This window comes from Diaphorina citri, unplaced genomic scaffold, assembly GCF_000475195.1.
Source record: "Diaphorina citri unplaced genomic scaffold, Diaci psyllid genome assembly version 1.1 scaffold639, whole genome shotgun sequence".
In the NCBI taxonomy this organism is placed as follows: Eukaryota; Metazoa; Arthropoda; class Insecta; order Hemiptera; family Psyllidae; genus Diaphorina; species Diaphorina citri.
The window spans coordinates 14,264-32,749 of NW_007378072.1; the positions used below are offsets into that span (position 1 = coordinate 14,264).

General features: G+C 40.6%; 2 protein-coding genes across 2 annotated transcripts in view; both read left to right on the forward strand.

The window, feature by feature from the left end:
* LOC103510741 (alkyldihydroxyacetonephosphate synthase-like) overlaps positions 1 to 10,719 on the forward strand; it is a 15,350-nt gene extending 4,631 nt beyond the window's left edge. Inside the window, exons 4-12 of the mRNA XM_017444706.2 lie at positions 3,497 to 3,681; positions 4,782 to 4,996; positions 5,522 to 5,647; positions 6,435 to 6,562; positions 6,809 to 6,986; positions 7,499 to 7,629; positions 7,784 to 7,898; positions 8,971 to 9,135; positions 10,387 to 10,719. Coding sequence (XP_017300195.2) covers positions 3,497 to 3,681; positions 4,782 to 4,996; positions 5,522 to 5,647; positions 6,435 to 6,562; positions 6,809 to 6,986; positions 7,499 to 7,629; positions 7,784 to 7,898; positions 8,971 to 9,135; positions 10,387 to 10,550 — 1,407 coding nt within the window. The 3' untranslated portion in view covers positions 10,551 to 10,719. The remainder of the gene's footprint in view (positions 1 to 3,496; positions 3,682 to 4,781; positions 4,997 to 5,521; positions 5,648 to 6,434; positions 6,563 to 6,808; positions 6,987 to 7,498; positions 7,630 to 7,783; positions 7,899 to 8,970; positions 9,136 to 10,386) is intronic.
* Positions 10,720 to 12,769: 2,050 nt separating this feature from the next.
* LOC103510742 overlaps positions 12,770 to 18,486 on the forward strand; it is a 27,185-nt gene continuing 21,468 nt past the window's right edge. The window contains exons 1-3 of the mRNA XM_008475429.3: positions 12,770 to 13,112; positions 16,195 to 16,254; positions 16,542 to 16,715. Coding sequence (XP_008473651.1) covers positions 12,981 to 13,112; positions 16,195 to 16,254; positions 16,542 to 16,715 — 366 coding nt within the window. The 5' untranslated portion in view covers positions 12,770 to 12,980. The remainder of the gene's footprint in view (positions 13,113 to 16,194; positions 16,255 to 16,541; positions 16,716 to 18,486) is intronic.

The following is an 18,486-nucleotide window of genomic DNA, read 5'->3' on the forward strand; positions in this document are numbered from 1 at the left end:
TTTATTTTTTAGCAATGAAACAAATTTTGGGCCTGGTGCACTCAGATTTTTGTGTCTCTTCTAGCCCATCAGATGAAGGACAAGGGACTCATCAGATGGACAAAGACCACATTAGTCTAATGTAGCAGTTTTTTCATTGCTACAAAATAAAAACAGCAGTGAAACATCATTTTTATTTTTAATTATTTATTATTATTATTATTTTTTTTTAATTACAAAATTTTCTTTCAAGAAAGAAATAAAATTACCATGTGCCATTTCAATAGCAGATCTAATGAAGCATCCATTGTCTTTACGTCTCTCCGCTTCACTCCACGTAATCATCTCGGCTCTATACTTCTCCTTGTACTTGGTGGCCCCCAAGAGCTTGTCCATCTCAAGTCCATTCTGTTTGGCCCAGTGAGATTTTATCGGGGCTGACAAACGTATGATGGCACAGTGCTGGGAACCAATTCTAAAATAAATAATAAAGAATTTGTTTTATTTTTACAAAAATAAAGATGGTAATAGTGGGTGCTATTTCATGTAGAATAGAACAGGTCTTATCCTGCTCAAATAAGACTAAAGAGTACCTTTACCCCAGCAGTCTAAACAGATCTCATGTATTAAAGGTTGTTGTTGGTTAGCATGTTTTATCAACTTTATCTGTCATTTTCAAGTCAAAGAAGTGTGCTGCCGCCATTGGACTGATGTGACATCTAGGTTGATAGGTGTTGCTGCACATTGGAAATTGAAATTTACCTTTCTAACAAATAATCTGTCAGGAAATCTTTTCCTGATTTCCTCTTGCCACTGAAAAGTAGTATGAGCTTAGGCTGGGTCATCTCAAGATGGCAATACAATCTGTTGTTTCAAGTAGATTGCTGTCCGTGTCTTCAGATGAGGGGCAGATCTTTCGAAACACAAAAAATAACATTTAAAAGCACCAAAAATCTTATCAATGCGATTCTAATCAAAAACTTTCTCTTAATTGTCACACAAAAATAACTACACAGAAATGTAAATTTTTCAAAATTCCCGCGGAATAAAAATCTTGTTTATCAAACGAGGTACCAACTGTTGAAATAAAAATATTCTAGAATTCAAAATCGGGTGCAGTTTTAATGGTATAAAATTTGCTTTTACAAGTCGCAAGTCGAAAATTTTAATTTTTAAAACAAGATAACAAATGAAAATTTAATTTTTTAGAGCTTTTCTTCTGTTTTTCTTCTATTTGAGCAAAAATTTGTGACGGAATATACAAAAATTAATGCTGATAAGAACGATAAGGCTGTCAAGGATCTAGTCAATCTTCTCTTTGAAACCTCTCTCCTGTCATCTGGATTCACTCTGGAAACAAAAATTAATTTTCAGTAAATTTTTATCCCCATCGAGAATCAAGTTGTACGTTGGCAACTCTTTGTTTTCTGGAACGAAGCCGGAAACCGGAAGGAAAAAAATAGAAGATTCCATCATTCCACAATTTCCACATTCCACAAGCCGAAACCGAAGTCTGATTTTCTCGTTCACAAAAATTAATTTTCAGTAAATTTTTATCCCCATCGAGAATCAAGTTGTACGTTGGCAACTCTTTGTTTTCTGGAACGAAGCCCCCAAGTCCATGCTGCTCGTATACATCGCATGATAAAGCTAGGTCTGGGTATAGAGGACGAGGATGAAGTAGCTACTGGTGATGATGTTAAGGCGGGAGATATTCCTGTGGCTGAAGGAGAAGCTGAGGATGCTTCTAGGATGGAAGAAGTGGATTAAACCCTCCTCCCTCTCCCTCTCCCCTTAACTTTTCCTTTCTTTTTGTATGTTTAATTCTTTGTAAAAAACGAGATTTCCCTTCATTTTCCCGTGGGAAATAGAAAAAATCCCCGCTCCATTCACAAGTGAGTTGGGTTTTGAAAACTCGCAGTAAATTTTTATCCCCATCGAGAATCAAGTTGTACGTTGGCAACTCTTTGTTTTCTCGAACGAAAACGAAGCCGGAAACCGGAAGGAAAAAAATAGAAGATTCCATCATTCCACAATTTCCACATTCCACAAGCCGAAACCGAAGTCTGATTTTCTCGTTCTCTGAAGTCTGACTTCAAGTGCTCCTCGCTGAAGTAGGTAATCAACCCATCAATAATCATCACTACTTCTGCATCAAAATCAAGTAAGTGTATCCCCTTAATCAAGTTAGTACCTATACTCCGAAAGATGAGAAATCCTTTTGGTTTTTATTTTATTTCTCCCCACGTTTGTCATTCGTTTAAAATATTTTCCTATCTTGTTTGGTGATCTAATAAAAATTCCATTTGCTATTGCTATACAACATGTCCCAAAAGGTATAGGTACTCTTTTTTATGCATCTCAGTTTTTTTTTTATACGAGTAGTGTAGCAGTACTTTGCACGAACTCCGAGTTAACATTAACAATAACAAGAGATTCAGAAACTTAAGACTTGTCCTCAATCGACGGCCATCGACTATTTAAGAATAGAAAACGAAGATCATTTTCCCCCTTTTTACTTTTTTTATTTGTATCTATTGGCCTTTCCCTATTTATTTACAAATAGCCAAAACCCGTCGCTTCGCTCCGGATTTTCGCTAGCTCATGCTGAGGCATGGCCGAACTTGTAGAAAATAATAAAAAATACGGTCGCGCTGCGCACTCTGCATAGTTATCAAACTAAAAACATAAACGAAACTTAAAATGTTGGTCGAGAGCGGAACATTTCTCTCCGCAGTCTCTTCTTCCTGTGTATTTCTTATGGAACTCGTGTCACTCATCCATTTAGTGGTCTTGCTCGGCGTAGCTTAACCGGAAAATAGCCTATAACCTTCACGGGAGTGCAAGCAATAAGTTGACAAAGTTTCATAGCAATCGGATGAGCGGTTTGGCCAGGCATAAAGTTCGAACACACACACATTCATTTTTACTTTCCTTATCCTATAGGAAGGAAAGTAATGTAATCGGGTCAAATTTTCGATGGTCAGATTTTAGTGTTAAAACATGTGACTTAAAAAAAATTAAATCATTTTAAATAAATTAAGGAAAGTAAAAAGATTGAATCCAACCTCCTATAGAATAATTGACATTTTGAATAATTGTTTTTCTTCTTTCCTCCAGTTTTTATTGAGGAAAAAGTTGTTTCAGTCGAAATCGTGAGTTGTCACTTTCTGCTTGTTTCCCATATCTTCACAGTTCAAAGACTTGTAAAAAAGGTAATAATAATTAACTGTTTCATTTATTTTTTACATTGGATAGGATTATTCAATGTTGGCACACTCTAATAAATATTAATAAAATAATACATTGGATAGGTATTTACTTACCTATATTTTTTGCAACGAGTTTCATCCTCAATTTGAGGACCATTTCAATAAACTCAAGCTAAAAGAAAAATAAATAAATAGGTAGATAGTAATAGTAATAATTGCGGCTGTACCTATTCAAAATTCCAAACCCACATATCCTTGGGAAAAGTGTGTGTTAAATTGAAAAACATCCTCTGTTCTATTTTTAGGGATTGAGAGGACATCTTGAAATGGAAAACACCCAGCATCCCAACGAAGATCAAGCGTTCTCGGAGCACGCTCAAAGTACGGTCGAACAAGGTACTTACGCCCATAAGGAGGAGTCAAGCCTAGATGAAACGAAAAGTTCCAGGTTGCAAAGGATCAAAGTTCAGAGTGCTATTCCTAAAAAGAGGTAAGTCGTAAAAAATTAAAAGATGAATGTTTCACAACCGTTTTTATTTCGTAACAACTGCTTCATGACGCTTGTGGTCTGTGTCGTAACATGCCCATTCCGTAGAATACCTCTCATCAGATGGGCGAGAAGAGACACAATACTTCCCATTTAGGTGCTGGGTCAACACGAGAACATCAGAAAGTAACACGCCGCGCGCCGTTGAAATAATTGCAATCGAAAAACGAGTACAAATTTTTGTCGATGGTGAGCATCGAAGCCGGGACCTTTTGCATGGCAGCAAGCGTATTTAAATATGTTAAATCTAACGTTTACATATGCATGTAGGCCTTCGATTGTATTCTGCCCGGGTTGCGATTTCCTTCCCGTCCTTTGAACTAGTCTATCACAGGGCCGTATACAGGATTTTGTCGAGGGCGGGGGGGAGGTCCAAACACTAATGGACGGGGGGGGGGGAATGCTCAAATTTTCCGAGTCTGGCCCACAGTGCAAGTGGAAATTTAAGCTCGTAGGGGGGGGGGGAGGGTGGCCGGCCCCCTGGACCGAAATTTAAGCGGTGAGGGGGGGGGGGGAGGGGTGGCCGGCCCCCCTGGACCCCAATACGGCCCTGATCTATCATGTTATAAGCTGATTTAATTATTCTACCGAGGAAAACGATCCGACCAAGGAAACCAATGAACTTTTTTTTTTTTTTTTTAAGAGGTTTGATAGAGTATGAGGGAACTGTAACTGCTAAGGTCTTATCGTCCCGAAATTGAAGAGAGAAGGAAGACAGGATAGAAGAAATAATAATAATAAGGAGAAAGCCAGCCGTTCCGAGAACGAACATTATCCGTTCAGGATAAATTCCGCCCCGGTCAGCAATTGAACCCGTGACCTAGCGCTTACAAGGTAGACGCACTACCAACCTAATTGAACTTTTTTTCACTTGTTTTAAATAATCAGGTAATTCCAACATGAACTTTTTTACTTTCTATTACTACAGTATAGCGAGAGCTATACTAGTAATGAAAGTATTGCAATCGGTCCAAATTTTTTAAACGTAATATTCCAACTCTGAACTTCTTTTCAACGTTTTCAAGCTTATATGCTGTTCTCAGGAGCAACTTGCTGAAATGGAATGGTTGGGGCTACCGGGACACTCTGTTCGAGGATTCTGACAGCATAGTGGTCTTGCGCGGCGGTCGCTACCTGCCGGCCTGTAAGCTACCCGGGTTCACCGAATGGGCGGTCAAGACGTTCGACTTTGACCGCCACTACAAGCGGGCGGTACGAGAAATGCCGCAGGCTTTTCCGTCTCCCAAGATGAGTTCCAGTGAGTCTTTTAGTGGATTTAAACCTATCCATTTGTCAAGGACTTTTTTTTTTACTTTCTACTACTACAGTATAGCGAGCTATACTAGTAATGAAAGTATTGCAATCGGTCCAATTTTTCAAAATCGGGAAGTGGTTGAAAATATCCGTTTTGGGATCCCCTGATGTCAAAAAAAGTGATTTTTAACCCATGGTCTGTACGTATGTATGTACTACAGGTTTAAATGGGAAAAGGTGGTATGCAAAATATCTCAAGAACGGTTTGTCGTAGAGCAATGAAATTCGGTATGGTCCAAGGTCTAGGACTGTAACAATTTGTTAAAAATCGGACAGTCACTCATCCAGATATCAACCGAAGTCAATGTTGCTTCGGACTTCGAAAAAAAAAATCCAAATTTTTTATATTTCAAATCATTCTGATTACACGGGGAGTATTTTAAGATAGAACATTTTCGACCAAAAATCGGCCGCCATATGGGCGGCTGGGACTTAGAAAATTTTTCACTTTTTTTTTCAAATATATAATGTAACATAGAGGATCTTCTGGTTCAAGTTACCATGGTAACGGCCCGGGGCACATTGGAGAGGGCCTGTTTGGGGCCCCGCGTCTCGTGTGGACCGGACTTCAATCACATCGTTTTGGGCTCTGAAGGTAAAATCATATATAGTGTCTTTTTAAAAAAATAATAATAATAATAAGATGAGTGTGTTTCACCGCCGTTTTTGTTTCGTAGCAATGAAACAACTGCTACATTAGACTTGTGTTGTCTGTGTCGTAGCATGCCCATCCCGTAGTATGTCATCAGATGGGCGATAAGAGACACAATACGAGTACCTACCTACTCCCCATTTAGGTGCTGGGTCGACACGAGAATACCAGAAAGTAACCCGTTGAAATATTTGCAATGGAAAGGCAAGAACTTTTTTTTTTTTTTCATCGATTTCGGGACCTTCTGCATGGCAAGCAAGCGCTTTATCTAGCAAGAGAAACTATTATTTTTAAGGAAAATATTGATAAGTCCTTTGCCAAACTCTTTTCTTAACCTAAGTTGCCTCCCTTAATTTTTTTTTAGACTTTTAGACTGATCTCATTATTTTGATTTTTTTTTTATTTTATGTTGTCTGTGTCGTAGCATGCCCATCCCGTAGTATGTCATCAGATGGGCGAGAAGAGACACAATACGAGTACCTACTCCCCATTTAGGTGCTGGGTCAACACGAAACACGAGAATACCAGAAAGTAACCCGTTGAAATATTTGCATTGGAAAGGCAAGAACTTTTTTTTTCGTCGATTTCGGGACCTTCTGCATGGCAAGCAAGCGCTTAGCCACTGGAATAACTTTGTCCCCACATTGAGATTTTTTTATGCGTTTCAAGTTCCGTAATGTAGGTAATAGAAAGTCGTATGATGTTCACACCAGATTTGTTCTCCACACAGGAACGTTGGGAGTGATCACCAAAGTGGTTCTCAAAATCCGACCACAGCCCAGGTGTCAGAAATTCGGGTCCATCTTGTTTCCGAACTTTGAAGCCGGCGTCAAGTGCTTGCGAGAAATCGCCAAAAAGGTAGGTATCACTTCAAGGCACATTTTTTACATCCATGCATATCCAGGAACGGAAAATTTCCACCCTGGCCGGGATTCAAACTCAGCACCTCCAGGTTGAGAGTCAGTGCTCTTGACCTCTCAGCCACAGAGGTGAGCATTGAAAAAGCCTACGAGAGAGGCGCGAAACTCGAGTCAGTTTTGGAAAATCCCAAAGAACCCTAGTCATAAAATAACGTAATTAAGCAATTATAACTTTTTTTTTTAGAGATGTCAGCCCTCTTCGATTCGACTGGTGGACAACGTTCAGCTAAAAGCAGGCCAATTCTTCCGGCCAGATCCTGGCTACCTGGAGCTCCTTACAGATGGACTGAAGAAGTTGTATGTCACCAAGATACTGGGCTTCAGAGATGACGAAATGTGCGCTGCTACTGTGCTGTTTGAAGGTAAACCATACCCCGTGTCTAACCTTTGGTGCGCGGTCACGACCGTAGACCATTGACCCTCGCCGCACCGAGATCATAGCAGAAAAAATACTCAGCTCAATTTCTTGATTTTATGCGGAGCTATGGTCAAGACTCCGTTGAGGATGCTTCTATTCATAAGTATGGTTTATTTTCTCTTGTGTCGGTACTAGGCGAGGATTGGTGGTTGGTTCTCCGTTGTGGACACACCTACTTAGACGAGCGGAAAGTCTGTCAAGTACCTACCCAACCCAATCTAAAAAAGTACCTCTATGCCAATCTTGTTAGCTTAGGGGGTGGCCTGCCTTGTAGTTCTGTCCACATATAGTCGATAAGAGACACGATACTTCCCATTTAGGTGCTGGCTCAACACAAGAACACCAGAAAGTAACCCGTAGAAATATTTGCAATCGAAAAACGAGTACAAATTTTTGTCAATGGTCGGACTCGAACCCGGAACCTTCTGCATGACAACATGGCTCTTCTTGTTTTAGGTGATCCTGAGGATGTGAAGAATAATGAGGACAAGATCTACTCCATTGCGAAGAGATATGGTGGTATTCCTGCTGGGGAATCTAATGGACGTCGCGGTTATATGTTGACATATATTATTGCCTATATTCGGGTAAGTGTTTCCACATAATAAAAAGTCTATGAGATTTTAGGCTGACATTTGGTTTCGACTACAAATTTTACGAGTGGATGCCCTTCGCACTCAACCTTTGCTATTAGTAAGGGAATTAACTCTAGGCTGTTGTTAATTTCAATTAATATTTCAGGATTTTGCGTGTGACTATTACTTCATTGGAGACTCGTTCGAAACTTCTGTACCCTGGGACAAAACAGTCCTCTTGTGTATCAATGTTAAGAAACGGCTAACTCAGGAGTGTACAGGTAGGTGGCTACCGGTGTTGGTAAAGTTGTTCTATATGTAAAGTCCCTTTCTCACTTGTCGTGAGTTTCATTCGATTTTTCCCGACTGAGCCCGAGCCTGACTCGTACGAGTTTTCCAGGTAACCAGGAAGTTTCCAAGGTTCGACCCCCCCCCCCTCCAAGATGACACTTTTTTTGTTCTTTTTAAGAGATAATTTTCCGAAAACTTAGTCAGCTCCCATAGCGTTGTGGTCGCTGCGCTCGCCTTGCACGCGGGAGACCCGGGTTCGATTCCCGGCGGGGTAAAAAAATTTGTATCATGCAAATGATTGATTCCATGACTGGCAATTATAAATGTGCATACCGGTGGTAGGTAAACATTTTGTCTTGGGATTATTGAGATATGTATTTGGAAAATCCTACAATGCTGGAATGAGCACCCACCAAAGTTGTGATATAATAAGTAATAACACAAAGAAACGACATTTATTCATACTATATTTATTTCTTCTCTTTCTCGTTTCGAACCCGCGACCCTCAGTCTAGGAGGCTGGGTAGCCACTCGAGCTTCCGGGTTGAAGAGGAATGCCTATGGTAACATAGAGGATCTTCTGGTTCAAGTTACCATGGTAACGGCCCGGGGCACATTGGAGAGGGCCTGTTTGGGGCCCCGAGTCTCGTGTGGACATCCTGTCTTCCTTCTCTCTTCGATTTCGGGACGATAAGACCATAGCAGTTACAGTTCCCTCTGTCAAACCTCTTAAAAAAAATCATTCGATTTTTTTTTTCTCCGAATGCCTTATTGTAGGCAATGTTAATTCAAATGAGAGTGTTCAAACTGCAAACTTCACGATTTTTTCACGAACGACAAGTGGGAACCAGCCTTGACTTTTTTTAAGAGGTTCCATAGAGGGAACTGTAACTGCTAGGGTCTTATCGTCCTGAAATCGAAGAGAGAAGGAAGACAGGTTAGGAGAAAGCCAGCCGTTCTGAGAATGAACCTCATCCCTTCAGTATAAAATCCACCCCGGGCGGGAACCCTGGGCCTACCAACCAAGCTAACTAGGCTGGCCAAAACCCCTTTTGTTTTCAGCTTTGAGCATCAAATTCTTCGAAACGTCATGTCGGGTCACACAGACTTATGATGCAGGCAGCTGCATTTACTTTTACTTCGGTTTCAACGCACGAGACTTTGAGAATCCAGATCAGACTCTAACCTATTTGCAGCATTGCGCCCGGGACGAGATTATTGCCTGTGGTAAGTACTACTAATGTTCAAGACGCTCGCTTTGTAAACAGGAGAGCGTGGGTTCGAACCCTGTCAAGGTCTGGATTTTAGACATTAATTCAGACTCTGAACTGTTTGGAGTATTGCGCCCGGGACGAAATTATTGCCTGCGGTAAGTTCTACTGGTGGTCAAGACGCTCGCTTTCTAAACAGGAGGGCGTGGGTTCGAAACGGCGGTGAAACACTCATCTTTTTTTTTCTCCAAGGTGTGGGTTCAATCCCAGCCAAGGTATAGTTTTGACGATGATAGGAGAATACATTTGCCCATCACCGCTCTGAGCTAAGGCCGTGCAGTACAGGGAATTTCTGTCGGCACTGTCAAGAACTAGTCCGGTACTGTCAAGAACTAGTCAGTGACGGTGTGGACACGGCGCGGTGCGGTGCAGTGATGTAAAATAGAATAGAATATACCTTGTTTATCCAGCCAGAATGAGACTGAAAAGTCCTTTTCCTCCCGCAGTTTTAAACGAGGTCTTTTATTTTTTATAGGTAGGGTTTACAAATATGCAAATAAACAAATGTTTAAATAAATAAATGTATGTCCCGACACGTCTAAAACTCGGCCGTGAAGGCCCGTTTCCACTTGTCTTGCGTGATAACCGTGTCATGTATAGTGGAAACACTCTCATTTAAATTAGGTACCTACAGGACCTTTTTTAGTGTTCGGAAAAAATTTGAAACACTCTGTTTAGACTGCGGGAAAGGTGTGGGTTCAATCCCAGCCAAGGTATAGTTTTGACGATGATAGGAGAATACATTTGCCCGTCACCGCTCTGAGCTAAGGCCGTGCAGTACAGAGAAATTCTGTCCGCACCGTCAAGAACTAGCAGTGACGGTGCGGACACGGCGCGGTGCGGTGCAGTGATGTAAAATAGAATAGAATAGAATATACCTTGTTTATCCAGCCAGAATGAGACTGAAAAGTCCCTTTCCTCCCGCAGTTTTAAACAAAGTCTTATATATTTCATAGGTAGGGTTTACAAATATGCAAATATAACCTTGTTTGAATAAATAATGTATGTCCCGACACGTCTAAAACTCGGCCGTAAAGGCCCGTTTCCACTTGTCTTGCGTGATAATCGTGTCATCTATAGTGGGAACACTCTCATTTAAATTAGGTACAGGACCTTTTTTAGTGTTCGGAAAAAAACGTGTGAAACTCACGACAAGTGGGAACTGACGGGGTCTTACGTAGTCTATTGAATACTTAATTTTCCGCAGGTGGATCCCTATCCCATCACCACGGCGTAGGCAAGATCCGTTCACACTGGTATCCAGAACATGTTTCACAGGTGGGACTCGAACTGTACCGGTCTACCAAACAGGCGCTGGATCCCAACAACGTGTTTGCCAGTGGTAACCTGCTGTTACCATCTGACTTGTGATGGAAAAATAAATAAACCTGCTTAAACCCTCGTAAAACACTGCTTTTAGACGGCCTTTGTCATTTTTATCGTCGTTTACGGGTTTTTAAAAGTAGGGTGAAATTAGTGTTTTACCTTCGAGTGCTATTATCATCTGAATCGTGATGGAAAATTAGGTACACTGTTCATTTTTATTAGAAACGTTCTCAATTTCTCCTCCTCAGATGTTCGCGGACGGCAAGGAAGAGATGGATCAGAAGCAGTTCAGTGATCTTCTATATTCTGTGTACAAACTGACCATGGACCATTATCCAGAAGGTCCTCAATCCTGTCGGCACATCTTCAAAACCCTCAAGGCTGTGGTGGACTCGGCTGTAAGTCATTGGGAAAAAAAATAAATAAAAACACATGAAAAGGAAATAATGACTGCTGAAACCCTCCAAGAGAAAATGAAAATAGATTGTTTCTACATTTTTGTATATGAAAAAAAAAAAGTGTTTCGCCGTTTTTCCGTAGCAGTGAAAAAATTGACGCGTCTGGTCTGTGTCGAAGCATGTCTCTCATTAGATGGGCGAGAAGAGACACAATACTTCTTATTTAGGTGCTGGGTCAATACGAGAACACCAGAAAACCCGTTGAAATATTTGCAATCGAAAAACGAGTACATATTTTTGTCGATGGTGGGATTCGAACCCGGGACCTTCTGCATGGCAAGCAACCGTGCCCCCAGTCTGTAGGTCACGTTAATGCTAAAGAAACCATTTTACTGATAGTACATATTTTTGTCGATGGTGGGATTCGAACCCGGGACCTTCTGCATGGCAAGCAAGCGCGTTACCACTGGACCAACCGTACCCCCAGTCTGTAGGTCACGTTAATGCTAAAGACACCATTTACTGACGATGCAAATGTGTAATGTAACAAGTTGAATATCTACTATTAAACATCGACGTCAGAGGGGCATGGCTGGTCCAGAATGCCCTAGTGGTAACGTAAGCTTGTCAAGCAGAAAGTCCCGGGTTCGATTCCCACATTCGGACTCTATTTCGATTGCAAAAACATAGTTCAAATGATAGGAGGATAATGATCTATTGAATACTTAATTTTCCGCAGGTGGATCCCTATCCCATCACCACGGCGTAGGCAAGATCCGTTCACACTGGTATCCAGAACATGTTTCACAGGTGGGACTCGAACTGTACCGGTCTACCAAACAGGCGCTGGATCCCAACAACGTGTTTGCCAGTGGTAACCTGCTGTTACCATCTGACTTGTGATGGAAAAATAAATAAACCTGCTTAAACCCTCGTAAAACACTGCTTTTAGACGGCCTTCGTAATCTTTATCGTCGTTTACGGATTTTCACCCAAGTGTAAAAGTAGGGTGAAATTAGTGTTTGTTTTACCTTCGAGTGCTATTACCATCTGACTCGTGATGGAAAATTAGGTACACTGTTTATTTATTTTATTTGCTTAAAATCTTGATGTAGCTATTAGCCGTAAGTATATTTTATTATTGTACTGAGAAAAAAAAAGACGCAAGTAAAAAAGAAGAAAAATAGGTGTACTTCCCCTTGAACAAAATGAGTGTAATATGCATACCAGCATCTTGAGAAAAACACCGCGCAATCACGATCAGATAACCTGCTTAAGCGCTTGCAAAACACTACTACTAGACAGCCTACCAGCTATGTCTGCCCGGGCCGTCATTTTTACGTTCGTGTACGGGTTGTACACTCAAGTGTAAAAGGAGGGTGAAATCAGTGTTTTACTGTCGAGTGCTGTTACCATCATCTGACTTGTGATAGAAGAAAATTGGAACTCATGTCCTGCGATCATTTTTGTCCATAAGTTATTTTCACTTTTGCGTCGCTCCAATAACTTAACTCGGGCGGTTCATATCGGAATAAGATCGCGATTTTAAATGAAATTTAATTTAGAATTTTAATATACCTACCTGTACGAGGAATTAAAATGAAAAGAAAGTAAAAGAAGATTTTTTTTATTTTTATTTGTATTTATTAACGTGTTAAAAGAAGAAATTAATTTATTACATAATAAACAGTAAATTAAATTTAAAATGTGTTTTTATTACCTCCAACATCAGCATTATTATTTAGAAATTTTAGATCGTGTGATACGGGCCTTCCCTTCACTTCAGGAAAACTACTTCAATCTGGCAACACTGTAACATTTGATCGTCACAGTGCAGTGTTGTCAATTGCCAGTTTTGATTTTACGGAACTCGTAGAAGGATGTGTTAAATTTTTTCCTTTTGCTTTTAATTTTCTTTTTTTTTTTTTGCAATAAATTGCAACTTGCAACATAAAATCAGAATGTGCTTCAAGGATACTTTCTTGTGATACTAGGTGTAAAATCTAGTGTGTCCAGGCGATCCATCTTGTTCTGATTTGAATGAATCAGCTGTCCCCTGTTGAGGAACCTTCGTACAATGGGAAACTCTCACTCTTCGCATAGCCCAAATGGAAGTTCCAAGGGTTTGTCCAGAAACAACTCGAAAAAGGAACATCAAGAAGTGGACAAAGTGCCCAAACAGGCTCTACCGACCGATCTACTTGCTAAGGTAGGTATTTGGAACTTTAGAATAACTCAACTGTTTCAATCTTTGTTAATGCTTTCAATCCCACCCTAGTGGCTCGGTAAAATGTTGAACTCACTCAGATAAAGGCCCTTTCTGAGGCTCTCATAGGCCCAATCGAACCCAAAATCTAACGAGAAGATGCCATCTAAGAGACATTCATGTTTGTCAAATTTCATCAAAATCAGAAAACTCATTTTGAAGTTATGGTGTAACTAAGGTTTCTTTTTTTACAAGAAGAGCACCATCAAATGTCTACAAGCCCAAAATTGGGTGTTGAGAACCTGTTGACCAGGCAAGTGTCTTGACCTCTACACCAGTAGAATCATGTAGGTACTTGAGGGTGTTTTGAAACAACTAATTACTGGCCATAGTAGAATGGTTTGTTAGAGAGACACATAACAAATTGCATGCTTTTAATCCCAGCTGAGATATGAAATTTTAACATCAACATTTGAGAATTTGATGCTCTCATAGGCCCAATCGAACCCAAAATCTAACGAGAAGATGCCATCTAAGAGACATTCATGTTTGTCAAATTTCATCAAAATCAGATAACTCATTTTGAAGTTATGGTGTAACTACTTAAGGTTTTTTTTTTTTTTTTTTACAAGAAGGGAACCATCAAATGTCTACAAGCCCGAAATTGGGTGTTGAGAACCTGTTGACCAGGCAAGTGTCTTGACCTCTACACCAATAAAATCATGTAGGTACTTGAGGGTGTTTTGAAAATAATAAATACAAATCTTCTCCTCACAGTCTAACCTGAAGAGGAAGTAATGAGTAATGGAAGACAAAACCTTGCCCTCGATAATTTCTTGGCAGACATCACACTGTGTTGTAGAGCAGCGATACACAACCTGTTGAGAGAACTGACACCTTATTCAAGAGGGAAATATGTGACCTGCTTTACATTATTTTTTCAATTTTGATCTCCAAAATTATTATTATTTTTTGTCCAGTAGGTACCTACTTCAGTAGATAAGTATATGTACATACTTGTTCAGAAGTCACATCAATGGGAAATTGCTACAAAAAGGAGCAGTGTCCAGTGTTATTATAGAGTTTCTTTTTCATTGTCATGGCTTCTGAATAATTATCAATGGTCTGAATAATGGTCCATAGTGTGTCTAATTGAAATCTTCTCTCATCCTTCTCTGGAACACCTCATAGATTCTATTCTACTATAGAACTTACCAGTAACCCCAGTACTTCATCTATATTCCTATGTCAAGGTTACAAATCACATGTCAAACACATGAGGTCTGACATCAGAGCATGACTATGCCAGATTTCATGCAATTGGACAGGGGGATTTCTGAATTGAGCGGCCTAGCGCTTACAAGGCAGACGCGCTACCAACCAAGCTAACTAGGCTGGCTTTGAAAATCGAAATCACACGAATGAAGAGTGAAGGCACTTGGACCTTACCAGGGTAACTTGAACCAGGAATTGTAACTTGAACTTAACCAGGGTAACTTGGACCGGACCAGGGTAATACGGTTCTGTTTCTCTGTTTCCTCCTCAGCTTCAACTATCGTGTCCATCACATTGGAGTCTCCTATACAATAGCAACCAGGACGGACTGGGCGCTAACAGGTTGGTAGTGATTATTATCGGTCAGGTTTATATTATAATGTATTGACATTACAGCTTACCGTTATATGTTTTTTGAAGACTTAATTGTTCACAAGGTTGGTGACACGGATTTCTATCCAGCCTAGGTCGCGAGGGAAAAAAGAAAAAGAATTTGATTAGAAAAGCTAATAACCAGGCTTGCAGATAAATGGGTACCTCAATTGCAGGGGTTGAGTGGATTGGAACACATCTTATCCCTTCAGCCACACTCCATTTGTCAAGGGTCTAGGTTTACCTTGCCCTTGGGATAAATTTAATTTGAAGAAACCATTTACTGATGAAAATTTGTAATGAAACAGGTTAAATAATAAATACAAATCTTCTCACAGTCTAACTTCTACGTTTAAGGTTCACGCACACTTATTCGTCACGTATACGTTCGGTCACCTTAGTTCATATTACTCCATATCTTGTTCAATATTACTTTACAGTCCGTCTCTGTTGTGGATAAGTATGTTTCTACTTCAATATCTCCACTGGTATATCTCCACATCTTTAAAGATTTAAAGATTTGGGTTTTTAAAAGATGAGTGTTCCACCGCCGTTTTTTTTTCGTAGCAATGGAACAACTGCTACATTAGACGCATGTGGCCTGTGTCGTAGCATGTCCATCCCGTAGTATGCCTCTCATCAGATGGGCGAGAAGAGACACAATACTTCCCATTTAGGTGCTGGGTCAACACGAGAACACCAGAAAGTAACCCGTTGAAATATTTGCAATCGAAAAACGAGTACATATTTTTGTCGATGGTGGGATTCGAACCCGGGACCTTCTGCATGGCAAGCAAGCGCGTTACCACTGGACCAACCGTACCCCCAGTCTGTAGGTCACGTTAATGCTAAAGACACCATTTACTGACGATGCAAATGTGTAATGTAACAAGTTGAATATCTACTATTAAACATCGACGTCAGAGGGGCATGGCTGGTCCAGAATGCCCTAGTGGTAACGTAAGCTTGTCAAGCAGAAAGTCCCGGGTTCGATTCCCACATTCGGACTCTATTTCGATTGCAAAAACATAGTTCAAATGATAGGAGGATAATGATACGATATACTGATAGGAGGTGGTGGCGAGGCTTCATTAATCGACCCAGTACATATGTAGCTGGAACGATGTAGGATATGTATGTATGTATGTAAACATAGTTCAAGGGGTTACTTTCTGTTGTTCTCACTTTGGCCCATCGCCTATGTGGGAAGCTGGGAAGTATTGTGTCTCTTATCGCCTATCTGTTGGGGGGATTTACTCATCGAGGGGCAATGGATATGCTACGACACAGACTTCTGTTCATACTCGATTCACTTCTGTTCAAAGCTAAAAGTGGCGATAGTTTAGGAATGTTAGAAACTTTTTAACCAAAAAGCAGAAAAATCAAAATAGATTTTTATTTAATTAAATTGCTCACTCTGTTCGTTTACCAATTTCAGGTGCTGACAGAGAAGAGTTTGGAGCAGGATATTCAGGGCATTGGATGCAGTGTATTCAAGGTAAGAGAACAAAGTGATTCTATTCTATTACCCTGGTATAATGTTCGTTCTCGGAACGACCGAGTTTGTGCTATTCTGTGAACTTAAAAAAAAGAGAGATTTCATAGAGGAAATTGTAACTGCCAAGGTCTTATCGTCCCGAAATCGAAGCGATTAGGAATACAAGATAGTAGAAAGCCAGCCGTTCCGAGAACGAACACTATCCGTTCAGGATTGAGTCCCCGGCCTAGCGCTTACAAGGCAGACGTGCTACCAGCCAAGCTAATTTTTTTATTATTATTCCACAGAAATACCTGTTCCCTCAATACCCGGAACTGGGCCGTCGCATTTTCGCCTACCTCATCACGCAGAGTGGCTATCCTGCCTCCTCCCACGTGATTAGCACCGCACACTTCCGCACCCAAGCGGAGAAAATCATCGGCATCCTAACCGAAGAACAGCAAGTCAGCATTTACGTTACGGTAAGTCAGCATTTATGTCACGGTAAGTCAGTAGTTATGTCACGGTAAGTCAGCATTTATGTCACGGTAAGTCAGCATTTACGTCACGGTAAGTCAGCATTTACGTCACGGTAAGTCAGCATTTACGTCACGGTAGGTCAGCATTTATGTCACGTTAAGTCAGCATTTATGTCACCGTAAGTCAGCATTTACGTCACGGTGAGTCAGCGTTTATGTCACGGTAAGTCAGAATTTACATATGTCACGGTAAGTCAGCATTCAACTTCGTGTAAGATCGTATTAATTCGTGAAAAAACGATTTAAGGTCCGTCCCTAAGTTTCACACGATTTTTCCCCCTGAATGTCCTGTAGGCAATATAATTTAAATAAGAGTGTTCCCACTACACACGACACGATTTTTTCCCGAACGACGAGTGGGAACGAGCCGTTGGGTCGCAGGTTCGACTCCCATCCGGGGGCGGATTTTATCCTAAACGCAAAATGTTCGTCCTCGGAACGGGGCTGGCTGTCTCCTTTCCTGTCTTCCTTCTCTCTTCATTTTCGGGACTAAGACCTGAGTAGTTATATGTAGTTCCCTCTGAAAGTCCCGGGTTCGATTCCCACATTCGGACTCTATTTCGATTGCAAAAACATAGTTCAAATGATAGGAGGATAATGATACGATATACTGATAGGAGGTGGTGGCGAGGCTTCATTAATCGACCCAGTACATATGTAGCTGGAACGATGTAGGATATGTATGTATGTATGTAAACATAGTTCAAGGGGTTACTTTCTGTTGTTCTCACTTTGGCCCATCGCCTATGTGGGAAGCTGGGAAGTATTGTGTCTCTTATCGCCTATCTGTTGGGGGGATTTACTCATCGAGGGGCAATGGATATGCTACGACACAGACTTCTGTTCATACTCGATTCACTTCTTTTTTTTTTTTTTTTTTTTTTTTTTTTTTTTTTTTTTTTTTTTTTTTTTTTTTTTTTTTTTTTTTTTTTTTGTTTTTTCTTGTCTCTCTAGTTATTAATATTATGTATTTTTCATTACGTTAGGCACTTTAACCATCTGTCAAAACATGTCGTTCGCGCTTTTATTCTTTTTTTTTCATCTTCATCTTCTTCTTCTTCTTCTTCTTCTCTTTTTTCTATTTTCTCTGACCTTCATCGTAATCAACAGGATCTAGAACTGACCACCCCTGTGCTGGAAAAGGCGGAACCTCTCTCCTGTAAAGACCAACAGCTTCACTCGATGCTCCCCCTCTCTCAGGTGTGGATTCTGGCCACCACCCTACCTCCCCTGTATACGCGTCCCACCCAACATTCCCCACCCAACGGGAACGGGGCCCCACACTCGAGCTACTTCTCCAAATTTGTAAGTAAAATGTAAATGCAGTTTCTTGGTGTTAATATATCACAACTTTGGTGCTCACTGCAGCATTGTAGGATTTTCCCCTATATCTCAATAATTCTAACATCCAATGTTTACCTACCATGCTGGCACCGGTCGCTATGCGCATTTATATGTCATAGCTACTCATTTTCCTCACGAGGCTGAGTGGGCCCCGCAACAGCCAGTCACGGAATCAATCATTTGCATGATACAAATTTCTTGACCCCGCCGGGAATCGAACCCGGGTCTCCCGCGTGCAAGGCGAGCGCAGTGACCACTAAGCCATGGGAGCTGACATTTGAAGTCTAAAATAGGACGTGTACTTTATTAATCCTTTATGCATGTAAAAAAAAAAAAAAAAAAAAAAAAAAAAAAAAAAAAAAAAAACACA